At 34.0% G+C, this 21,511-nt stretch overlaps 1 protein-coding gene across 1 annotated transcript; it reads right to left on the bottom strand.

Annotated features, from left to right (window-relative positions):
* Nucleotides 1–17,105: 17,105 nt before the first annotated feature.
* LOC110116263 (elongation of fatty acids protein 3-like) lies at nucleotides 17,106–18,680 on the bottom strand. The gene has a single exon (XM_020849775.2). It carries the CDS (start codon nucleotides 18,273–18,275, stop codon nucleotides 17,361–17,363), a length of 915 nt encoding a protein of 304 aa, XP_020705434.1. The 5' UTR covers nucleotides 18,276–18,680; the 3' UTR covers nucleotides 17,106–17,360.
* Between the last annotated feature and the right edge of the window lie 2,831 nt (nucleotides 18,681–21,511).

Genomic DNA, 21,511 nt, shown 5'->3' with positions numbered 1-21,511 from the left:
CGTCATAGATCCAACGACTACGAATAAAGATCCGTGGGAAGCCTTCTAGAAACACATTGAGTACCTTCCATTAGCTAGACATCTGATTTAGGAAGGATTTTATTTTAGCAATTATTAATTATTCTCTAGTTATTTGTTTCATCATTAGACCTCTTGTATAGATCTATAAATAGGAGTATAATGTATAATAAAGTTAAGCTCTTTCCTCTCCAATTCTCTAAATTTGACATGGTATCAGAGCCAACGGCCTTCATTGTCGATTGACGAACGATCGTAGAATCGTGGGAGGAGGAAAGAAGAAGAAGAAGACGCCAAAGTTGCCTCCGACTCGAACGAATGCTAATAGGACGGAGTTGAACAACCAGGCGTCGCCCGAAGCTTGAAGCTGAAGCCGGACGGCTCGAGCTTCTTCGCAAACGAATGAAGCATCACAAAGACAAAGCTATCAGAGCTCTAAGGACGAAGCTTTGTAGCTTGTTGAACGGAACTTCCGATCCAACAGGAAGGGAAAGTCGTCGAACAACCACGAAGAAGTCGAATAAGGGACGCAAGCCTACACCTCCTGCAAAGAAACAAAGCCGCTCGGACGCGTGGACCCTTGGAAGATGAAGACGTTCGCTGACTCCTTCCGATTTCCTTGGTTTGGTCGGATTCACAGACGGGCGGACCCGTATCTCGGGTAGCTGAGACTGGCCGACAACAACAATACTTACAAAATCAGATTGTTGACCTTATTAAGACCTGAAATCAACCTTTATTGCTGAATCAACTTTTATTGCTGATATAATTAGGTTTTATTATAACACTACAATGTCTAAAGAAAATTCATCCCAAAGCTTCAATAAATAAGACATTGAAAGACTCATACAACTCCTGGTATCCCTTAAAAAACCACCTGCATCTCCCTCTCTTACACTTTCAGGTAAGTTTCCCATATTCACTGGATTATGTACCTCTAGAAATCATTTGAAAGGAATATGAATCATTGACTCAGGAGTCACATATCACATGACAAACTCCACTACCCACTTCATCAATTATGATCCTTGCCCAATATACAAGAAAATTATCACTGCTGTTGGTTCTTTTGTCAAAATAGAAGGCCAATGAGACATACTCTTATCCCCTTATCTCACTCTAAAAAATGTACTCCATGTTCCTTAATTATCTACAATTCTTATATCCATACAAAACTTACCAGGGACCATAATTTCCAAGCTTTATTTAACTATACTTTTTGCTTATTTCAAGACCAGGAATCGGGGAAGATGATTGAACTTGCTAAAGAGAGAGGTGGATTGTACTACCTGGAAGAGCCAAAAAAAATCTAAAAATAGCTACTCTATGTTATCCCTAGTTGACAAGAAATCTATCATTTGGCTTAATCACTTTAGATTATGACATCCATGAGTAGAAGTCTTGAAACACATTTATCAGAAACTTTTCCATTAATTGAAAAATGAAAAATTTCATTGTGAAACCTGTGAAATAGCCAAACATAAAAGAATCTCTTTTCCAAACAAAAAACGAGAGATGCAATACTTGTTTCTATCTCATGCATAGTGATATATGGGGACTCTAAAAAATCTTCGAAATCTCCGGGACCCGCTGGTTTGTATCCTTCATTGATGAGTGCACTCGGAATTCTTGGATCTATCTCCTCAAAAATAAATCCGACGTTAGCATCATTCTTCCCGTTTTTCACACCATGATCCAGAATCAATTCGGGGTCAAAATAAACAGATTTCATTTAGACAATGCTAAAGACTACTTCAACCAAACCATACACTCTTACTTTCAGAATGAAGGAATCATCCACGAATCCTCTTGCGTCCACACCCCACAACAAAATGGGATTGCAGAAAGGAAAAATAGTCACCTCCTAGCCTCCACTTGTGTCTTCCTACTCCACCATACTATACCCAAATCCTACTGGGGAGAAGCTCTCCTAACTGCCACCTACCTCATAAATCGACTACTGTCAAAAACCTTGGGGATGAAAGCTCCAATGGATATTTTGTTCTCCTTTTACCTCGAGTTTCGAACCGATAATAACCTTACACCCATAATTCTTGGGTGCACAACCTATGTTCACATTCATAGCCAAAACAAAGGAAAATTAGATCCAAGGGCACTCAAATGTATCTTCATTGGATACTCTGCCACCCAGAAAGGGTACAAATGCTATCACACCCTACAAAGAAAATGTTTGTATCCATTGATGTCACTTTTGATAAACATAACTCCTACATTACCAAACCTCATTTTCAGGGGAGATTGAAACAAAGGAAGATGATGAAAGTATGCTTGCACCTTTTGACCTTCCTCCACCACATCAAACCAATCCTCCTGAAATTCAAACTAGGGAAGCTGAAGACAAAACTATCCTTAGATTTGGGAACGTATATTCCAGGCGTACAAGTTCAACCTGTGCTCCGAAGCAGATCCAAGAATCTGAGCCATCTCTTGATGTAATTTAAATTCTCCACTTCCCTTATACCCTATAACCAACTCTATATCCTTTAATAATTATTCCTCCCCACACAAGAATACCCTGGTTACACTAGATTATATTCATATTCTTAATGATATTTTTGAGGCACCAACTGATGAAAATTGGATGAATGTCATGAAAGATGAAATGCAGGCCCTAGAGAAGAACAAGACATGGGAGACCATCAATCTACCGATAGGGAAAAAATCGATTGGCTGCAAATAGGTATTCTCTATAAAATACAAAGCCGATGGCACACTTGAGAGATACAAAGCAAGACTAGTGGTGAAAGGTTACACTCAGTCATATGGCATTGACTACTAGGAAACCTTTGCACTAGCAGCCATGATGAATACTGCCAGAATTCTACTCTCAATAGTAGCTAAGTACAATTGGCATCTGGAACAATTGGATGTAAAAATATATTCCTACGTGGGGATCTGGAATAAGAAATGTTTATGAAAATATCACCAGGATTTAAGAAAAATTCTGGAGATAACAAGGTGTGCAAATTAAAAAAGGCCATATATGGGCTCAAACAATCACCAAGTGCTTGGTTTGGAAGGTTCTCTAAGTTTATGCTCTTTAATGGGTATAAACAAAGCCAAGGAGATCATACACTATTCTTTAAGCACTCAGATTCAGGGGGAGTCATGATATTACTAGTGTATGTGGAAGATATTATCTTGACTGGAAATAATGAAAAGTAGAAAGATAATCTAAGGAAAAGTCTTACTAAGGAATTTGACATCAAAGAACTTGGTAGACTAAAATACTTTCTTGGAATTAAAGTGGCTTACTCGAGAAAGGAATCTTCATCTCACAATAAAAGTACATTAAATATGCTCTGAAAGAAATAGGGAAACTAGCCTGTAAGCTAGCACCAACACCAGTAGAATAAAATATCAAATCGGGAGAAGCTAAACAAGATCTAGATGTAGATAAAGGAACCTACCAAAGTCTTATAGGAAAATTGATTTATCTTTCCCACATAAGATCAGATATAGTATTTGCTGTCAGTATGGCGAGTCATTTTATGCAAGCTTCAAAACAGGTTCATATACAAGCAATAGAAAGAATATTGAACTACCTTAAAGGTAACCCAGAAAAGGGATTCTCTTTAGAAGAGATTAAGAAATAACCCTAGAGGCATACACCAATGCTGATTATGTAAGATCACCAGTTAACAGAAGATCTACTTCTTTGGAGGAAACCTAGTCACATGGAGAAGCAAGAAGTAGAATGTGGTGGCAAGATCCAGTGCAAAAGTAAAATTTTGAATATGGCCCTAGGAATTTGTGAGGTATTATGGATCAAAATGATTCTAGAAGACATGAAGATCAAATGAGACAAACTAATAAAACTACTTATTGACAACAAATCAACAATCAATATAGCCTACAATCCAGTCCAGTATGACAAGACCAAACATATAGAAGTTGGCAGACACTTTGTTAAAGAAAAATTAGATAGTAGTCTCATATGTATCAACTATGTGTCATCTAAAGATCAACTTGCAGATTTTCTCACCAAGAGATTGGACAACTCTATCTTTCTCAAAATGATTGACAAGCTGGGAATGACAGATCTGTATTCTCTAGCTTGAGGGGGAGTGCTAAATCTCAGCCCTTAGTTCCCTTATAGATCCAACGACTACGATTAAAGCCATGGGAAGCCTTCTAGAAACACATTGACTACCTTCCATAGCTAGACATCTGATTTAGGAAAGATTTTATTTCATCAATTATTAATTATTCTATTGTTATTTGTTTCTTCATTAGACCTCTTGTATAGATCTATAAATAGGGAGTATATTGTATAATTAAGTTAAGCTTTTTCCTCTCTAATTCTCTAAATTTGACAAATATTTTGTTTTTAAGAATAATTGGAGAAGGGTAATTCTAAAACCTACAATGCTTAAAAGTTATTCTATGTCGTATTCAAAAGAATCTAACACTCCAAATGACTTCAAAAAGCCTTTCCATGTTTTGAATCAACATATTTTTGAGGAAGAGAGTAGAAAGTAGGTTTGGTTTGTGCTTTGTGTTTATTGAATTGAAAGAGGTGCTTGAAAATATGAATATTTCTGAGGATATTAGTCAATTATTGTTTGTTTTTAATGATATAAGCCCCAACGATCTTCCTAATGAACTCTACTACTTTGAAACTTACAACATGCTATTGATTTAATTCATGGATTATCATTAGCTACATTGTCACATTATAAGATGAATCCAACTAAATATGTTGAGCTTAAACGACAAGTTGATTGATTGCACAAAAAACACGAGTTTATTAAGGGGAAGTAGGAGTCTTTTTATGGTTGCTAATTTATTGATCCCTAAGAAAGGTAATAGTTGGCAAATATGTGTGAATAGTCAAGTAATTGATAAAATTATAATCAAATAATGATTTTGTGTACCCTAATTAGTTGATATTGGCCTGATTGATGATATGATTTTTTCTACAAATGATTTGAGGAGCGATCATCATTAAATAAGAATGAGATGGTGCAGTGAAAAATTACTTTTAAAAATTAAAGATGGATTATATGAATAATTGTTGATATCTTTTGGATTGATGAATACTCTTAATGCCTTAATGACAATTATGAAACATATTCTATGATCTTTTATTGGGAAGTTTCTGATCATGTACTTTGATGATATTTTGGTATAGTCTAAAGATGATCTTTTGGCCATCTTAGGAAAGTTTTGAATTTTTATAGATGGAAAAGTTGTATTGAATTGTAAGAAATTCTGTTTTGTTATACAATCTATGATTTTTTTTATATTTCTTTTATCTAGTGATGAATTGTTTATTGATAGTAATAAAGTTAAAATAATTAATAATTGGCTTACACCAATTAATATTTATGAGATTTAGAGTTTTCATGATTTGGTGGTGCAAGTTATGAATTTTCTGAAGAAACAATTAATTTAAATGGACAAAATCTGATCTTCTTTCCTTTAATGAAATAAATAGAGATTATAAGTGCACCATTTATAAATTGCTTGGTTTTTAATAAAGTTTTGGAGGTTGCTTGTGATACATCAGGTGTAACTATTGGTGGAATTTTAAGCCAAGGAGGACATTTGATTGCTTGCTTTAATTAGAAGTCATTTGTTATAAACCCTTGGATAAGAAAAAAATATTTAAATGATTATAGAGAATTTTATTTTTGTATAGAATCTTCCTTACTAGAGGCATCATTTGTTGCCTTTCCAAGTGCTAAACACAACTGCAATATACAAGGGTTTATTTTTTGCTCAAGCAAAGCAATGCTTTTACTGATTAAAGTGCTCAAGAGTTATATATATATATATATATATATATATATATATATACATACACACATACACATGCACATTATAGTTATTTAATTAATCAAATTTATATTACATCAGGTAATACTTTTTCAGCAGACAACATTAAATAATTATAATTTCTAGCTCTTTGAAAGTGTAAAGAAAAATTGAATACAAATAATATAAATAATGAAGTGTTATAAGAATACCTAAAAATCAAGAATATACTTGTGATATTGAGTGATTAGCTGGAGATCAAAAGACAAAACTAGCATGAGGCTATGTAGAGTTTGACGTCGAGCATTAATAAGCATTCTTGAGAAGAAGCTTATGAGCAAGAATCTACTAGTGCCAAAAACAAGAACTCGTGAAATGCATATAAGATTTAGTGCAAGAGTGAGCATGAAAGTAAGTTGAGTTTCTGTAGTACACTATTGTCCTTAAATACTGTGAAAATGAGCCTACTTATGCTTTAAGTAGGGTTGTTGTTTATACACAATGCATGCTGATGTGATTGATTTTGGTTACATTCAGGATTTTAGTGAGATATATTAGAACTAAAATAATAATAACTCATTCATGTTTAATAAATATTTTATGATTAAAGATAGATATTTATTTAAGGGAACGTGCTTTTGTATTCTTGATTCATTTTGTGTGGATTTTTTTTATCATAATTGTATATATATTCTGGAATTTGAGGGCATTTTTGTAGGCATAAGACCATTTCCATGACTAAATATATGTATCAACGGCTTAGCTTGAAAAGAGATGCAACTTGGATAGTTTCACAATGCATAACTTGCCAAACAATTGAAGGGAATAGAAATAATATTGGCTTTGATACACTTTTGCTTATTGCATATATAAGCTTGGGGAGGATGTTAGCGTGTTAATGTAAGACAAGCCACTAAGCAGGTCCTCACTAAAGCCCAATTGGCCATAAACCAATTACAATGAATCAAATTAGTCCACAATATTGAAATGGGACCCTTTTCATGCTTTTTTAGGTACATTTTTATTTATGGATGAATTTTCAAATTGTTTGCTACTTGATTTATTATTTTTGTCTTAATTATCTATATTTGATGATATTGTTTAAATTTGAATATTTTATTAATATTAAATTTAGTTTCAAATAGTGTTAGGGATTGGTTATTCACTTATTTGTATTTGGATGGAATATTTATTAAAGAAGTTTCATTATTGGTGAGGTAAATTGAGTGTTCATTAGATTCAAGTTATGTATGTAGATTGCTCAAAATTATCTACATAGAATTCTTCCTCTCCCTCTCTTAATTTATTTGGTGTTAAAGCTGATTGAGTCCTTGTCATGTTGTTTGATCTTCTGCTATCCACATCTCATGCTTCACTCTTTGGCTTGCATCTTATTACTCTACATCTTACACTCCATTGCATTTCCTAATCTTTCATTCCTCACCCTTTGCCTACCACTCTCACGAACCCTATCCTGCTAACCCTCAGCCCACTTACTTGTTCATGTTCATCTCCTTTGAATTATGCAACTCCGCTTGTACACAGGCTATCTCACAATTTGATATTGGCTTACTTAGTATTTTTTTATCAAAATATGATATGTTGGAAAGTTAATTTATAGAAATTAAATCGATTTACTCTCTGATTTTATTTTATTTTTCCATTTTCTTGCTGAAATTCTTAGATATTTTCAGTGATGTCTTTGTTAATTGATCTTAAATGTTAGTCATATATATTTTTATTTAAGGAAAGCCAATTTTTGGATTAATTGGTGAGTTGTGATATATGAACCTACAATTTTCTTTGCATGAGAGCAAGCTATACATTTTATTAGTTGCATAAGGAAACTTTAACCTGGAGTCATACTGCATCATCTATATTATACTGTGATAATTTTCCTTCTGTAGAAATAACTTAATTTTGGTACTTGTTAAGCATTATTAATCAATTCAAATAATTATTATTATCTAATCTGATATGAATGATTTAGGTGAGAGCGTGAAGCTGAAGTCATTCACAGAGTTCAATTATGCAAAATTGGTAATGGAAAATTAGATGTGAAAAAGAAATTGGTGAGTTGTAGGTTTGCCATGTTACTTGGAAAAAATGGATGAAACACGTTGATACAATCGTACCACGCTTTATGATGGAAAATTAGATGTGAAAAAGAATTTGGTGCTAGTTTCTTACCTCGGGTGTACACAAATAATTTGTAGTTTGATATATCTTAAGAATTTATCAAAATTGGCATTTCTATGTTGTGAATATATTATGTATACTCTTAATAAAGATCCTTAACTTGCTTTATGACGGGTACTTAAGCATGCAAAATGTACCTTGGATTATTCACTTTATTTTTGTAGATTTCCATTTGTACTTGAGGGTTATAGTGATGATAATGAGAGCAGTAGAGTACTGTTAATGGCTTTAGAGTGTTTCCCATGAGTGAAGTTATTTGCAGCGATCTACATATCTTAGCGATAAATGTCTAACCAGCCTGGTAGAACTTCCCATGAGTGAAGTGATTTGCAGCCATCTACATATCTTTAGCGATAACTGGCCAAGCAACCTAGTAGAACTTAGTGTTGGAAGGGGTTTCGAGAATGTTTCAGCATTGTCACCAGAATCAGGCAGCTTGGAACTATCAAGAGCTATCCTGAATTCTGGATTGCTCTACAGAGCATGCCTTTAGTCTCATAGGAAGAGGCCACTTAACGCATTTTGTTAGAGACTCCATTAACTGTGCACTATTACTAAACACACCATCCAAATTTACGGCTCTCAAGGTCATTAAGGTATTTAGTTTTGATTTCCTGTTTTGATGTAAGTTTATTTCTATTATTTAATTTCCTTCATTTTTTATTTTATATTTTTTATTAATTGTTTCCAACATTAAGGATTCGAACAATTGCTACAAACTTTTTTTGGCAAAGTACGAGCTTTTTTCTGGATTAGGACATGCTTGTTTTCTCTCAGAGAAAGTAGGGGAAATTGTAAGGACTGAGAGGACTATGGGACATTTGAGCATGTTCTCAAAAAAAAAAAAAGGAAGTTCAGAAGAGAGAATTTTTATGTTTGGCAGACTTTGTTGGTGGATGAAGTTGGTAGCATGAGTTTATTGACGAATGATTTTTTTTTTTTTAGATTAACAATGTTCAGTACTTGTTGTAGAGAGCAGCTTGGAGTTAATTGGTAGCATGAGTTTATTGCCGAATGATTTTTTTGAGATTAGCAATGTTCAAAATATTAGAAATGATTTTTTATAATTAGATTTAAATGACAATTTGGCTCTTAACAAGACAAAGACACAATAGAGAAAAAAGGATTCATGTAGCTGACCTCATGTAGTGGGATAAAGGCTTGATGTTTTTGTTGTTGTAACAATGTTCAATGCGTATTGTAGAGAGCAGCTTAAGCTTTAATGGTGGTTTTTAAAGGGGTGGAATGGTTGAACTGTAGGGTTTAAGAAGGGGAAGAAGGAAATAAGTCATTGACATATTGCTTTATGTGGCAAAAATTATGTATGTTAAGATGAGTACTGAGATGTATCTTTGGCTCACCTAGAAATGATTGCGTGAGCTAGGGTCATTTTTTATAAAGATATTAGCTTATTTTGAATATAAGATATCAAATAAATTTTGGGTTGTTTGGACATGTATAAGTAAAGGTACAAGATGCACCAATGAAGTGGGTGAATAGAATTAATGTTGCTGGGAAGTAAAAATCAATTGATCCAATAAAATATAGCTAGCAGTTGGGCAAAGATACTTACATGAAATAGAGGCAACACATAGTGTTGCACTTAAAATAAATGTAGTAGTAGTATTCATAAAGTCAACCTATTATTGTTGAGATGTAGCTAATCATGGTGATGATGATAACATCTTTGTGTGATGATGTGGACCAAGAGAACGTAAATTATTAGTTAGGAATTCGACTAAATTTGAGAGAATCACGGGCATAGTCCTTGTAGTTGGATGGATTTTGCTTTCCAGTTCAAGTTGTTTAGCATTTCTTTAGAGTTTATACCAGCAATGTTCATGAATCAGTCTAGTAGAAACTAGAAAGTATATTGTCTAGCTAATATGCAGCCTTATGGTTCCTGTTGCCAACAAGAGAAGGAAAAATTGAGAAGCACTGAAACTAAATTTAGCTGTTATGAAATTGCAATGCGTAAGAGTGCAGCACTTTGCATATTTTGTATTGAATAGAAAGCTGGTAAAAAGTATATGGGGCTCAAAATTAACGTATGATATGTTTATAATCATAGAAAGCATTTGGAACTCTTTTGATTTATATAAAAAAATGAAAAATGAATTTTTTTCTTTTCTGATTATGTTATCATTTGTATATAGTTATATTTTATGAGTTTTCGAAGTCTTAATTCATTGCCAAATTGCTCATCCTTTAGGAAAGAATGTATGCTTATCTAACAAGCATTGAAACAACTTTGCTCTCTGATGTGATGCGTTGGAATTGTTTCTGTAGTTTGTGAAACTACAAAATATGTTTATAATGAGTTTTCTTATAAAAGGAAGCCTTAAAAACTATTTGAATTTGGTATTCTATAATGCTATGTTGTAGTTTTTATCATCCAATGCGTTTGTGATATTATTGATCTTTCGTTATGTTTGTTTGTTTGAGAATTGCGCTTCTTCTTATGTCATTTTTTTTATATAAAGTTTGATTTGATATTTTATCTAAAGGTCCATATATTTGGTCATCAAGATCGTCATAGGTGCATATTAACTGAAACATAGCAGTTTTGAATTAATTTCCCTTGTAATGCTAAACACATTACTTTCAGGGGTAATTTTATACCACGTATTCAATGCAAAACTCACAATCAACCTCGTTGATCCTTATCGAGTCAAGCTCAAGTTAATCAAAACCAATTTTATTCTAATCAAATAAGTGAAATTGAGCCTCGTCGAACCAATTCAACCCGACTCGGGTCTAATTTGACTTCAACGGCTTCGATCGACATGAATCAACTCATCTTGAGTTAAATTCAAATTAATTGACATCAATTTAAATTCAAATTAATTTACATCAATTTAAACTCAAATTAATTTGAGTCCAAATTTAATCAAATCGTCTCTATTAATTCAGCCACTTCTATCAAATTAGCCCTCCAATACTTCTTAAATCAAGCATTTAATCTCAACCCTTAGATTGAGGGATAGGATGGTCAATCAGCTTTCCTAGATCTATTAGGTTATATTAAGAGCTGACGAGAGCCGAGTGACAAACTCATTCGCTCGAACCAAGTAAGAGAGAGAGAGAGAGAGAGAGAGAGAGAGAGAGATTCTTGCATGCTTTTCAGGCGGTAGAATTTTAAACTCGAAGACTTGCGTCGTGATCTTTGATTCAGGCGGTAGAATTTTTCAAATCAAAGGCCCTACGTCGTTGATTTTTTATCATGGTGGGATAATTTTAAAATTGAAGGCCCCATGTTGTTGATCTTTGATCCGGGCAGGAAGAACCAACGACAAGTGCCATTCTGGCCTTCCATCGTGGGGAGGAGACGTCAGGAGGTTGTGGATTTTCAAGGAAACATTTTTTTTTTAAATCTCAAATCAAATATATTAATTATGAGCAAAGATTATTCAATTTCAAGACCCCACGTCATTGATCTTTGATCTCCGCAGAAAGATTTGTAATTTCAAGATCTTGCACCGTGGATCTTTGATCCCGGCGAGATGATTTCTAATTCGAAAATCTCACGCTATTGTATCTTTTATTTGGGCAGGTAAAAACCGTTGAAGTCAAATTAGGCATGAGCCGGGTGAACCGGGTCGAATTGGTTCATCAAGGTTCAATTTTTATTTTTTATTAAAATCAAATTAACTTTGATTAATTTGAGCTCAACTCGATTCAATTTAAAAAATCGATGAAGTTAATTGCGGGTTTTGCCTTGAAAACTACGTAAATAGTATTTGTACCATCTCTATAGATTTACTATCAACAATGCATATGCATTTTTAGGTATACTTTATGATGGATAGTTAAATAGCATGTTAAATTTAAAGAATGCAATATTTGGTTATTATGTTTAGGTTGAGGTTATGGAAGTCATAATATATTCAATCTCCTCGTATAATTTAATTTCAAGTTGATTGTAGTATGCGACTTACTACCTATATAGCTGAAGTTAGAAGATTGAAATTTTTGATGAAGGATATCGTAGGGTTTCCAACATAATTAGATGATGCAATGTAAGGAAATATGAAAGGCCAATCATACAACTATGCTCTCACTTATATGGTTTAAAATTGCGCAATATGAGGCTCGCCTTGAGGCCCGCCTTTGCGCAATTCCAGTAAAAAACGCCTCGATGCTTACGCCTCGAGTTTTTTTTTATGAGGCTTGCGCCTCAACTTGGTTGAGGCCCGCCTTGTCTCACTGGCATGAGGCTTACGCCTCACGCTATATATATTAAAACTTACATAAATTTTGAACTAAATGCCCAACATTGGACTCTATAGGAGAGGAGGAAGGGGAGAGAGCAGTGAAAATATAGGCCTCACAAATGATTTCCTCATAAATTGCTGATTGCTCTTATATTGGACTAAAATAAAATTAGCATACTACAATCCTTCTAAGTATGAACAAAATATTAATAAGCCAAAAGTTCTCTAATATAACTAGTTGATGCCATGAATGAAAACACACAATTTAGTATCCGAACATGAGATAGCAGTTGTCAATTTTTAAATCCACGGTTGATAATTGAGTGATGTACCTTCATTATACAGGCTCTCAGAGTATAGTTTTTTTTTCTATATTGGTTCTCAGAGTCTAGATTTAGGGTGGATGGACTGTTAAATATAAGCCTATGAGGGTTTGTTTGAGATGACTAATATTTTATAAAATTACTTGTGAAGTTGTAGAGAAAGTAACATCACTACTATGGTATAGTAGTTATAGAAAACAACTTTTCATCATAATTTTTTTAAAAAAGTAAGAAAAAAAACAAGAAAATGGTACAAACAAAATTCTGATTGCTGTCTGGGAAGCAAAGCAACCAGAATGTTGGAAGGGTAATTAGTTGCTCTAATTGATCCTTTGTCAAATATTCTTCATGTTCCTAAACTATTTTGGATATGGCTAGACCTTGCAAAGAATATTTGTATTGCTGTTAAAATCCAAATCGTCACTTAGTCCTTGATCCCACGGCCAACATGAGAATCTGTGGGAGGCTCATCTGGATCACACAGTTAAATCTCAACCGTTCCTTAGCCCTTGATACCACCACGGCCAGCATAGGGATCCGTGGGAGGCTCACCTGGATCATGCCAATCTCCTTTTATATGAGTGGTTGATTTAGGAAGGACTTTAGTAGGGCAATTATGCATGATTCTATAATTGTTTGTTTCTTAATTAAGATATCATGTACAAGTCTATAAATAGGGATAGATTTGTGCAATAAAGCTAAGCCTTTTCTCTCTCCAAATTCTTTGAATTTAACATGGTATTAGAGCCTCGAATCGAAGGAAGCGAAGAGGAGCAACTGACCTTCATTGCCGGAAATATAAGGAATGCATCCTACAACTGGCCTTCTTTGTCGGAATTCTGAGAAATATATGTTCCTGCCATTGGCCTTCATTGCAAGAATTTTGAGGAGTAGTGGTACTTCCACCAGCCTTCATTGTCAGAACTCCAAGGAATAATTGTTCTTCTACCTGTCCTCATGCGGGAATTATGAGGAATACTAGTCCTTCCATCGACCTTCATTGACGGAATCACTGGGATATACGAATCGAATGAAGCGGAGAGGAGCAAGCGACCTTCATTGCCGTTGGAGATCGAATGAGAGTCGAGCGGTCCAAACTGTCCGTGCCCTCTTTTTCATGCATGTGGCTAGGAGAAGCAGAGACGAGAGTCTATTGTGTGTGCCTGGTGGCCGAACTAAGTGAAGAAGAGAATCGAGTGAGGGAGCAAGAAGGATCAAGCGACTCATTGTGCACGTGAAGCCAAGTGAACCAAGAAGTTCGTGTGACTTGAGAGTCGATCGAGTGGAATGATCATGTAAGGAACCTACGCCTGTGACTTCTGCGTGCTCTAGTGTCAAGCCGAGCAATCCGTTTTCTACGTGTGACTAGAAACTTTGTCTTCACTCCCCGGGGTAGATCGAACAAGAGTCTGTTCAGGTGGAGTCGGACGACTAATTTGTATTAGGCCAAAAGCTGGCTTGATCTGATGGGAGGAGATTTGCGTGCTGAATGCTGAGTCGCTTGAGATATGTTTTTTTTTTTGTTGCTATCCCTGTAACTTGCCGCAACCCTAAAAACATATATTTCTTATTTCTACTGTTATGCCTTCATTGTCGGCCTTCCCTTGATATCCGAGATATCCGAGAGGGTGATAGAATCAAATGATAATTAATCCACTTTCCATGCTATCCCGCCACTGACCTTTATTGCCATTTTCAGTATCTTGAGGGCTACTATTCAATGTAGTCTTCATTGTTTCCCTGCACCTTGCGCGCTTGATTGAAATAGCCTTTATCTTTATCATTTGCCACAATAATGTTTGAAGTTAATTCCTCCCAAAGCTTTTGATCAAATGGAGGACTCTATGATGCACTGGGGGATTTGATAACTCTATTTTTCTGGAACTAATTACCAAGTTGAGAATGACATATATGTATTTTCTACCTTGAGGGGGAGTGTTAAAATCCATATTGTCACTTAGCCCTTGATCCCATAGGTAGCATGAGAATCTGTGAGAGGCTCATATGGATCACACAATTAAATTTCAACCGACCCTTAGCCTTTGATCCCACCATGGTCAGCATGGGGATCTGTGGCAGGCTCACTTGGATCACGTCAATCTCTTTCTATATTTGAGTAGCTGATTTAGAAAGGATTCTAGTATGGCAATATTACATGGTTATATAGTTATTTATTTCTTTATTAAGATATTATGTACAGATCTATAAACAAGGGATAAATAAATAAAAAATAAAAAAATAAGGGATAGATTTGTGCAATAAAGCTAGGCCTTTTTCCTCTCCAAATTCTATGAATTTAACAATTGTAAAATATATAATTCGTGTCTGAAAACGCACTGTGGCCTGCCCTGTGGAAAAGGGCAAAAAAACAATCAAAATTCTCTTAGGAGGTCCTGATGCAAATCAATTTTAGCATAAGTTACATCATGCCAGGTGTTCTCAATTTTATATTGAGCTAAAATCATTACATCTTGAAAACCTGATTGAAAAGAAAAGAATCTCGTACACATACGATGAATCTAGCGGACTCTTATATTACTTTTCTTTAGTGCCTGCTCCACCTATTTTTTTATCCGGAGAGATTAATATGTGTTGAGTTCAAATTTAAAATCGTTTGATTTTGTGACGGTGAATAATAAAAATATTCATATATTTTTATTATTTAATGCTTTTTCTGTTCACAGTCACAAAATCAATTTGTTCTCTATATCTGAAATTCACACGTAATAATCTCTCGTGAAGAAGGCATGAACCGCACCGTTCCTTCCTACATTAGAGATGATGAGAATATCATTGATTATGCTTGTTTTTGGCTGGAGTTTGGATTCAATAGACAAAATATGTACTTGCTGTTCTATAATTTCGGTGGAATTCTTAGTTGGTTTTAATAATAATAAATATAGGTTTAGCTAATACAGTTTTAGTTGCAAATTCAAAGCTGTGTTTGTAGATTTCTTAAATGATCTGTACTTCCATTGCTCCATCAAAGCATTTGAGGCCCCTTTCCTTCTAATTGATTAAATTCACCAACTATTAGTTCGGTTGTCTGGCCTCTTAAGTTGGTGACTTCGACCCTTCAACATCAATCGTTCATTCTGTGGTGCTCCTTATTTCACACAATCTGTATTTTGGTGGAAGTTTTTAATATATTTTAAATATATAATTTAATTTTGGCTGGATAAAAAATATTTAAATTTAAATAAAATTGAGTCCAGTTGATGCTTTTCAAATATAGAGAAAAAAAGGGTGTTGAGATATTTTTATTTTTATATATTTTTTTAATTTTATATTATATTTCTTTTGTTTTAAATCAATCATAAAAAATTAAAATACATGAAAATAAATATTATACTCTTTTTTTTTTTTACCAATGAGGCTTATTAAAATGCATAAATTAGGCCTTGGCTAATTAACTGTATTCCAAATATTGATCTTTTCATTCTTCCTTGGCCACCTCTCCTTTAATCTTAAGATGTAGCGCGGATAAGAATAAAGGAAGGAGTAAAAATAAATATATAAATAATTAATTAATTAATTAAGAAAGGCAACAGGGGACAAGCTCCTGCTTTCTGGTCTAAAAGATCTGCCGTAAGCGATTACGAAGTCAATTGGAGACCTCTTATAATTATTATTTAATTTAATTACCTTATACTGGCAGGGAAGCACACAGATACTCTTCATTGTTACCGTACTCACACGCAAATAAGAAAAACAAATTCCTTTTATTTGACAAAATGAGTTATAATATTAAAATTTTAAATATTAATTATTTATATTTTTATATAAAAGTTTATATTTATTTATATAATGTTTTAATATTTAAATGATATCGTAAATGCCATTAATATTAAGTTATTCTGAACTGAATGTTATGTAAATAAATATATAGTAATCAAGTTTTTATTTTACTGAAAGAGAGTTCAAATTCTTGGCTTTGAGCTTTGATTGCGAGTGCAAGAACTGCAGATTTGTTTGTCGCAATTGTTTGTTTGCTTCAGATTTTTATTTTCTCGAAAGCCATCAGCAAGTCCCAAAATGACTCTGTTCCAGAATACTAGGCGCTCATTTAATTCAGAAAGCAGCAGAGATCTTTTGTTTTAAAACTGCCCTTGTCCTGTTCTTTCCTACGGTCTCTATGCATGTTATGAATTATTTCCAGTGAAATTATATTTACAAAGAGTAATATTTTACACACTTATTAATTTATTTATTTGAATATTTTTTACAAATATTAAACTAATTCAAGACATCAATTCTTATTCTTAAATAGTAAATGTAGCTAATCTTGATTGATTTGTTTTAATTGACTTAAATATCTTTAAAAAAATCTTAAATATATATATATTCTTAAGTTTGTATTTTTGTTTGGTCTATTATTATAATGTTATTCTGATTTTAATGTTAAAAAAATAATTTTATTTATTCTGTTAAATTCGATGTTAATTTGATGGGCCCTTCACACGTTTTTATGGCATAATAAAAAATGATGTAAAAGTAATAGAAATTGATAATTAAAAAAATATCTATCATCTTTAAAAAAATTATAATGCTTATAATATCTTTTAAACAGTTTTTTTTTTCATAATAATTCACAAATTTTTTTACATAGAGATATATAACTACCAAAAACACATTTTATTCTATACAAAATGGGACCTTTGTTTTCTTCCCCTTAATCTCAAAATCACATGACGATTACATCCACAATGTATACAATTACTATATGTTCCTTTGTAAAATCAATTGATCCAAAAAAAAAAAAAACTTTTTTTTTTTCTACCAATCAACGTATCCAGAATTCGATCTCCTCTACCTTCCGCATAATTCACTGGTCCTTCTTCTCCACCGCCGGTGGCGGCTCCTCCGACGCCGTGATCAACTTCTTTACTTGCCGGCCGTTGCCGAAATCTTCCTCCTCAATCCCTTTCTTCAGAAAATAAAAATTCAAAAACACAAACAGCAAACCCGTGTTAAGAACCGAATTGAACAACCACGCCCCAATTCCACTGCACCCTCCCCTTCCAAAATGCAATAGAATCACCCCAAAATGGCAGACCAGGTTGCAGCAGAGCACCGCCAGCTGACAGCCGAGAACCACCACAAACCCCGCCCCATCCGCCGCCGGCAGCCCTACTCCGACCCAAAATCGGTAACCAAAGACAACCACATGGGCGAGCGTGGAAGACAGGATCGCCAGAACTTGAAAACTCTGCGAGAATTCAAGCCAGAGGAATGACATACAGAGCAGCGCAGAATGTGCAAATAGACGAGAGAACGCGTTTGGTCGTCTTCGGAGGATTGAGAAGAAGCTGCGCATTAAATGCAAGAAACGCGAGAGATAAAAAACATAAGACCAGAAGAAAACGCGGCCTGAAGGGCGAGTGCCGATAGGGAAACAGAGGAACCAGTGCAGCGGGGTGGCGGTCTGAGTTCGTCGCCAGAACCAGCGCGTATCGCGGATCTCTGCGAGGGAAGAGAGGAGGATCCCCAGGAAGATGGTGGCGGAGGTGAGGGCCACGGCAAGGGAGTGAAGAGCGGGGATGGGGCCGAGGGGGATGGGACGGCGTCGGCGGAAGATGTGTAGGAGGAGGTGAAGGATCAGGGCGGCGGCGTAGTAGAGGGCGATGGAGTAGATAAGAAACGACCAAGTCGATCCCCATGATTTCTCCGGCGACCAACGGAATCCGACGATTGCAGGGTGCTCAGCGAGGTAAAAGGTGATGCCTTTCCTTGATCCCATAGTGCTCCGGATCGATATCTGTGGCAAAGCTGCGGATTTTTTATTTGTTTGGGTTGGTTGGGTTCGGTTTGAGGAAAGAGAGATCGGGTTGTGAATGGAAGGATTTATAATGGGGGAGGAGGTAGTTGTTATGAATTTGGGGGCGTTTTCATAATTGGAGGATTGAATGAGGAGAGGGAGGGGAGACGGCGTCGGTCGTCAGGAGGACCTTTGATTCTCCTTCTTCTCCTTCTCGTGGATCGCAACGATCGTTAGCGGGACGATCCTGGAAGAAATAGAGGAAGGACGATTGCTGTGTACGCGTGGAGGACGTTTCGCATTACCGCCTACCGCGAGTGAGGGTACGCCGGAACCGTGATAAATGTTTATTTTTTAATTATTTATTATTATTATATTTTTTTCCCCGAAGCACCCACTCTCTCCACTTTCTGGGAGTTATATAATGTGGTTTCAAATAAACGTAGTTTTAAAATTTTGAAATTAGGGTAATAAATTAGCTTATCTACACTAATCTTAATCACTCGTTAATATTTTACTAATATATAGTCTCAGTCTTTCATTATATAAAATAATCTCAACCTTCTTTTTTCTTATTAATTTATTTTTTGATGATTTTTATGTCGTCTTATCTTAAAAATATATTCAGCCTTTTATTAAAAAAGATATTTGTTGACTCATATAGAAAATTTTCGAGCTTAAAGGATTTTTTTAATCATTAAAATCAATATTCCATAATATATACAAATATGTTTTAGAGAGCATGTAATTTAAAATTAGGGATTTAACATGCATACCATAAATTTTTTGTGTGTTTACATATCTAACTAAACTCATTATATTTATTTATAGATCAATTTAATGTCAAAATTATATTAAAGCATATGCATGTATTTTGTTTAATTTTTATGTGATATGTATATTTAAGTGCTATATATGTAAATATAAAGATTTACATTTTAGATATGTAAATAAAAAAAAATCTCTTTAGAAAATTTTATAAATCGTTATCATATTGAATACTCATCTTCTTAGCTTGATACTGTATAATCTTCAAATCATGGGATCACAGGAGTTCTTACCCTTATAATCGTAGAATTGCCAGTCAATGAAGCGTACTCGCATTTCAAAAAAATTGTAAAATAATGTATAAGATAATCAACATAAGGGCTATGATTGTCCCCAAAGGATTCTTCTTATGAAATATAAGGTGATAACTTTCAATCAGTTCAATAATAATAGGTTAAAGCACCATACATTATTGACTAATTGAATTTAGAATATTAATAGAGATAGCAGGAGTAAAACCCTCAACTAGGTGAGGCAAATGGTCCTCTGACTATGGTCTTTGACCACTGTTGCTAAACTACAGTGTTCTAATCATTATCGACCCACAATAGTCATCAAATTAACTATCATTGTGCGTTTAGGATATACCAAATCATTACCATTGACTACACTAATGTCAGTTGTTGCCTGTATCATCGATTCTATCCATGACATATAAGTCCAACATATGCTATTAACATTAATGTTGACGCATGCTAGCTTTATCACTTGTTAACTCTAATAATGTTAACATATATTATTGTTTATAAGGACGATGCATGTTGTAGGCATCAACTCTAACTACTTACATCAACACCAAGATTAATATCGGACTTCTTAGTTTCTGTCTTCGTCTTAAGGGATCTTCCTTAACTATAGGAAATGACATAATTAATAATCGATGACATACACTGATGAAATCTTTTCAATAGGGTCATGTCAAATGGTTTTTTTGTTTTACAACTTTTACACGTAAAAAACTCTAATATTTAATGTATCATATTTAATTTATATGTATGTTGCATTTTCATAAAAATACTAAGACGTTAAACGTAACAATAATTATGCTCAACCTCTAAAGTGTAAAATGGCAATAGTCATTATATATATTCTATCAAAATCAATGTAACTATAATTTTGAATGAAAAAAAGGGTCTTTATTTATTATGATTATTTATTTCATGGATAGGATCATTGAATCGGTCGGAACAGCCTATTAATTTTGGATAAGACTTATTTTCTCCTTATTAGAAGATGAAAAATCTCCCTTCAATATCTAAAACTTAGCTAATCGGATGAGACCAATATATCGTTATGTGCATTTTGTTTGCCTTCTAGAAAGTTCGAGGATTTCAAATCATTTAACAGTCTATTTTGATGGGAATAAAATTAAATGCACATAATTTATGCCAAACAAAAGATTTTATAAATTAATTATTGATTTGAGATTTTTATCTCATTTTTTTTAAAAAATTTCATACCGCAAAATTTTCATCTTCCAAATAAATTGAAATATATTTGGAAGAATAAATTGTATATAAATGTGATTTTTTTTAACACTTTGAATATATGAAAATTGTTTTATTTTTCAATTCGAAGCCAAAATATGTCTCTAATTATTGGATGAATGGCACATACTTACTAGATGCCACATGTCATGATAACTGTCTGACAAAATTTAATTAATTTAATAATAAAATAACTTAATATTACTATCATTTGGAGAGTAATGAGCTTTAAACCGTTATATTTGGTTTGAATTCATGATCCTGAAGAAACAACTTTCTTCAGTTAATGGGGTCACAGATAATTTCACATAAACATTATAAAACAAATATATATTCACAATAATATTATCTGTGATTAGACTCTTCTCCTGAGTTAGAAAAAAAAAGTCTATAGAATTTGAGAAATTTTGTCTTCTTTATATTTTTAGCAATAGACTTCGGTTATAATGATAGAGTTGTATATGTTTATCTTTCTAGAAGAATAGAAAATTCAAATCCTTAATGCGTCGTTTCTGGATATCCTCATTGCTCTTATCTTTTCTGATGAGTCAAAAAATCATTTGGCATCCAAATTCACTCTTAGCCTTATGAATCATTCTGATTGGTTGGATGAGTCTTGCTCCTCTTCTTGTAGAGATGCTGAAGATGACTTGGATGAGCAAGAGGATGTGTTTCTTGAGTATAGTTTGAGTGTTAGTCGTTGTGCTAAAAAAAAAATCAATTCCATGATTATGCCAAACATTGTAGGCGGAGGTCAAAAAAGAAGTAATTGACATGTGTGTTTGTTGTTTGAGCCTCCGATCTGACCTTTTTGTTATGCTGACTGCTATGAATTTCAGTTTGGAGCCTTATTTTACTGGTCTGGACAATGATGAGGCAGGCTTCTGCACAACCAGTAGAAGG

This window comes from Dendrobium catenatum, unplaced genomic scaffold, assembly GCF_001605985.2.
Source record: "Dendrobium catenatum unplaced genomic scaffold, ASM160598v2 fragScaff_scaffold_601, whole genome shotgun sequence".
NCBI classification, from domain to species: Eukaryota; Viridiplantae; Streptophyta; class Magnoliopsida; order Asparagales; family Orchidaceae; genus Dendrobium; species Dendrobium catenatum.
The sequence above is the reverse complement of the archived record's forward strand: the minus strand, read 5'-3'. Positions and strand labels throughout refer to the sequence as shown.

Coding starts and splice junctions, on each gene's coding strand:
- LOC110116263 (XM_020849775.2), bottom strand. CDS start 18,275: ATGGGATCAAGGAAAGGCATCACCTTTTACCTCGCTGAGCACCCTGCA.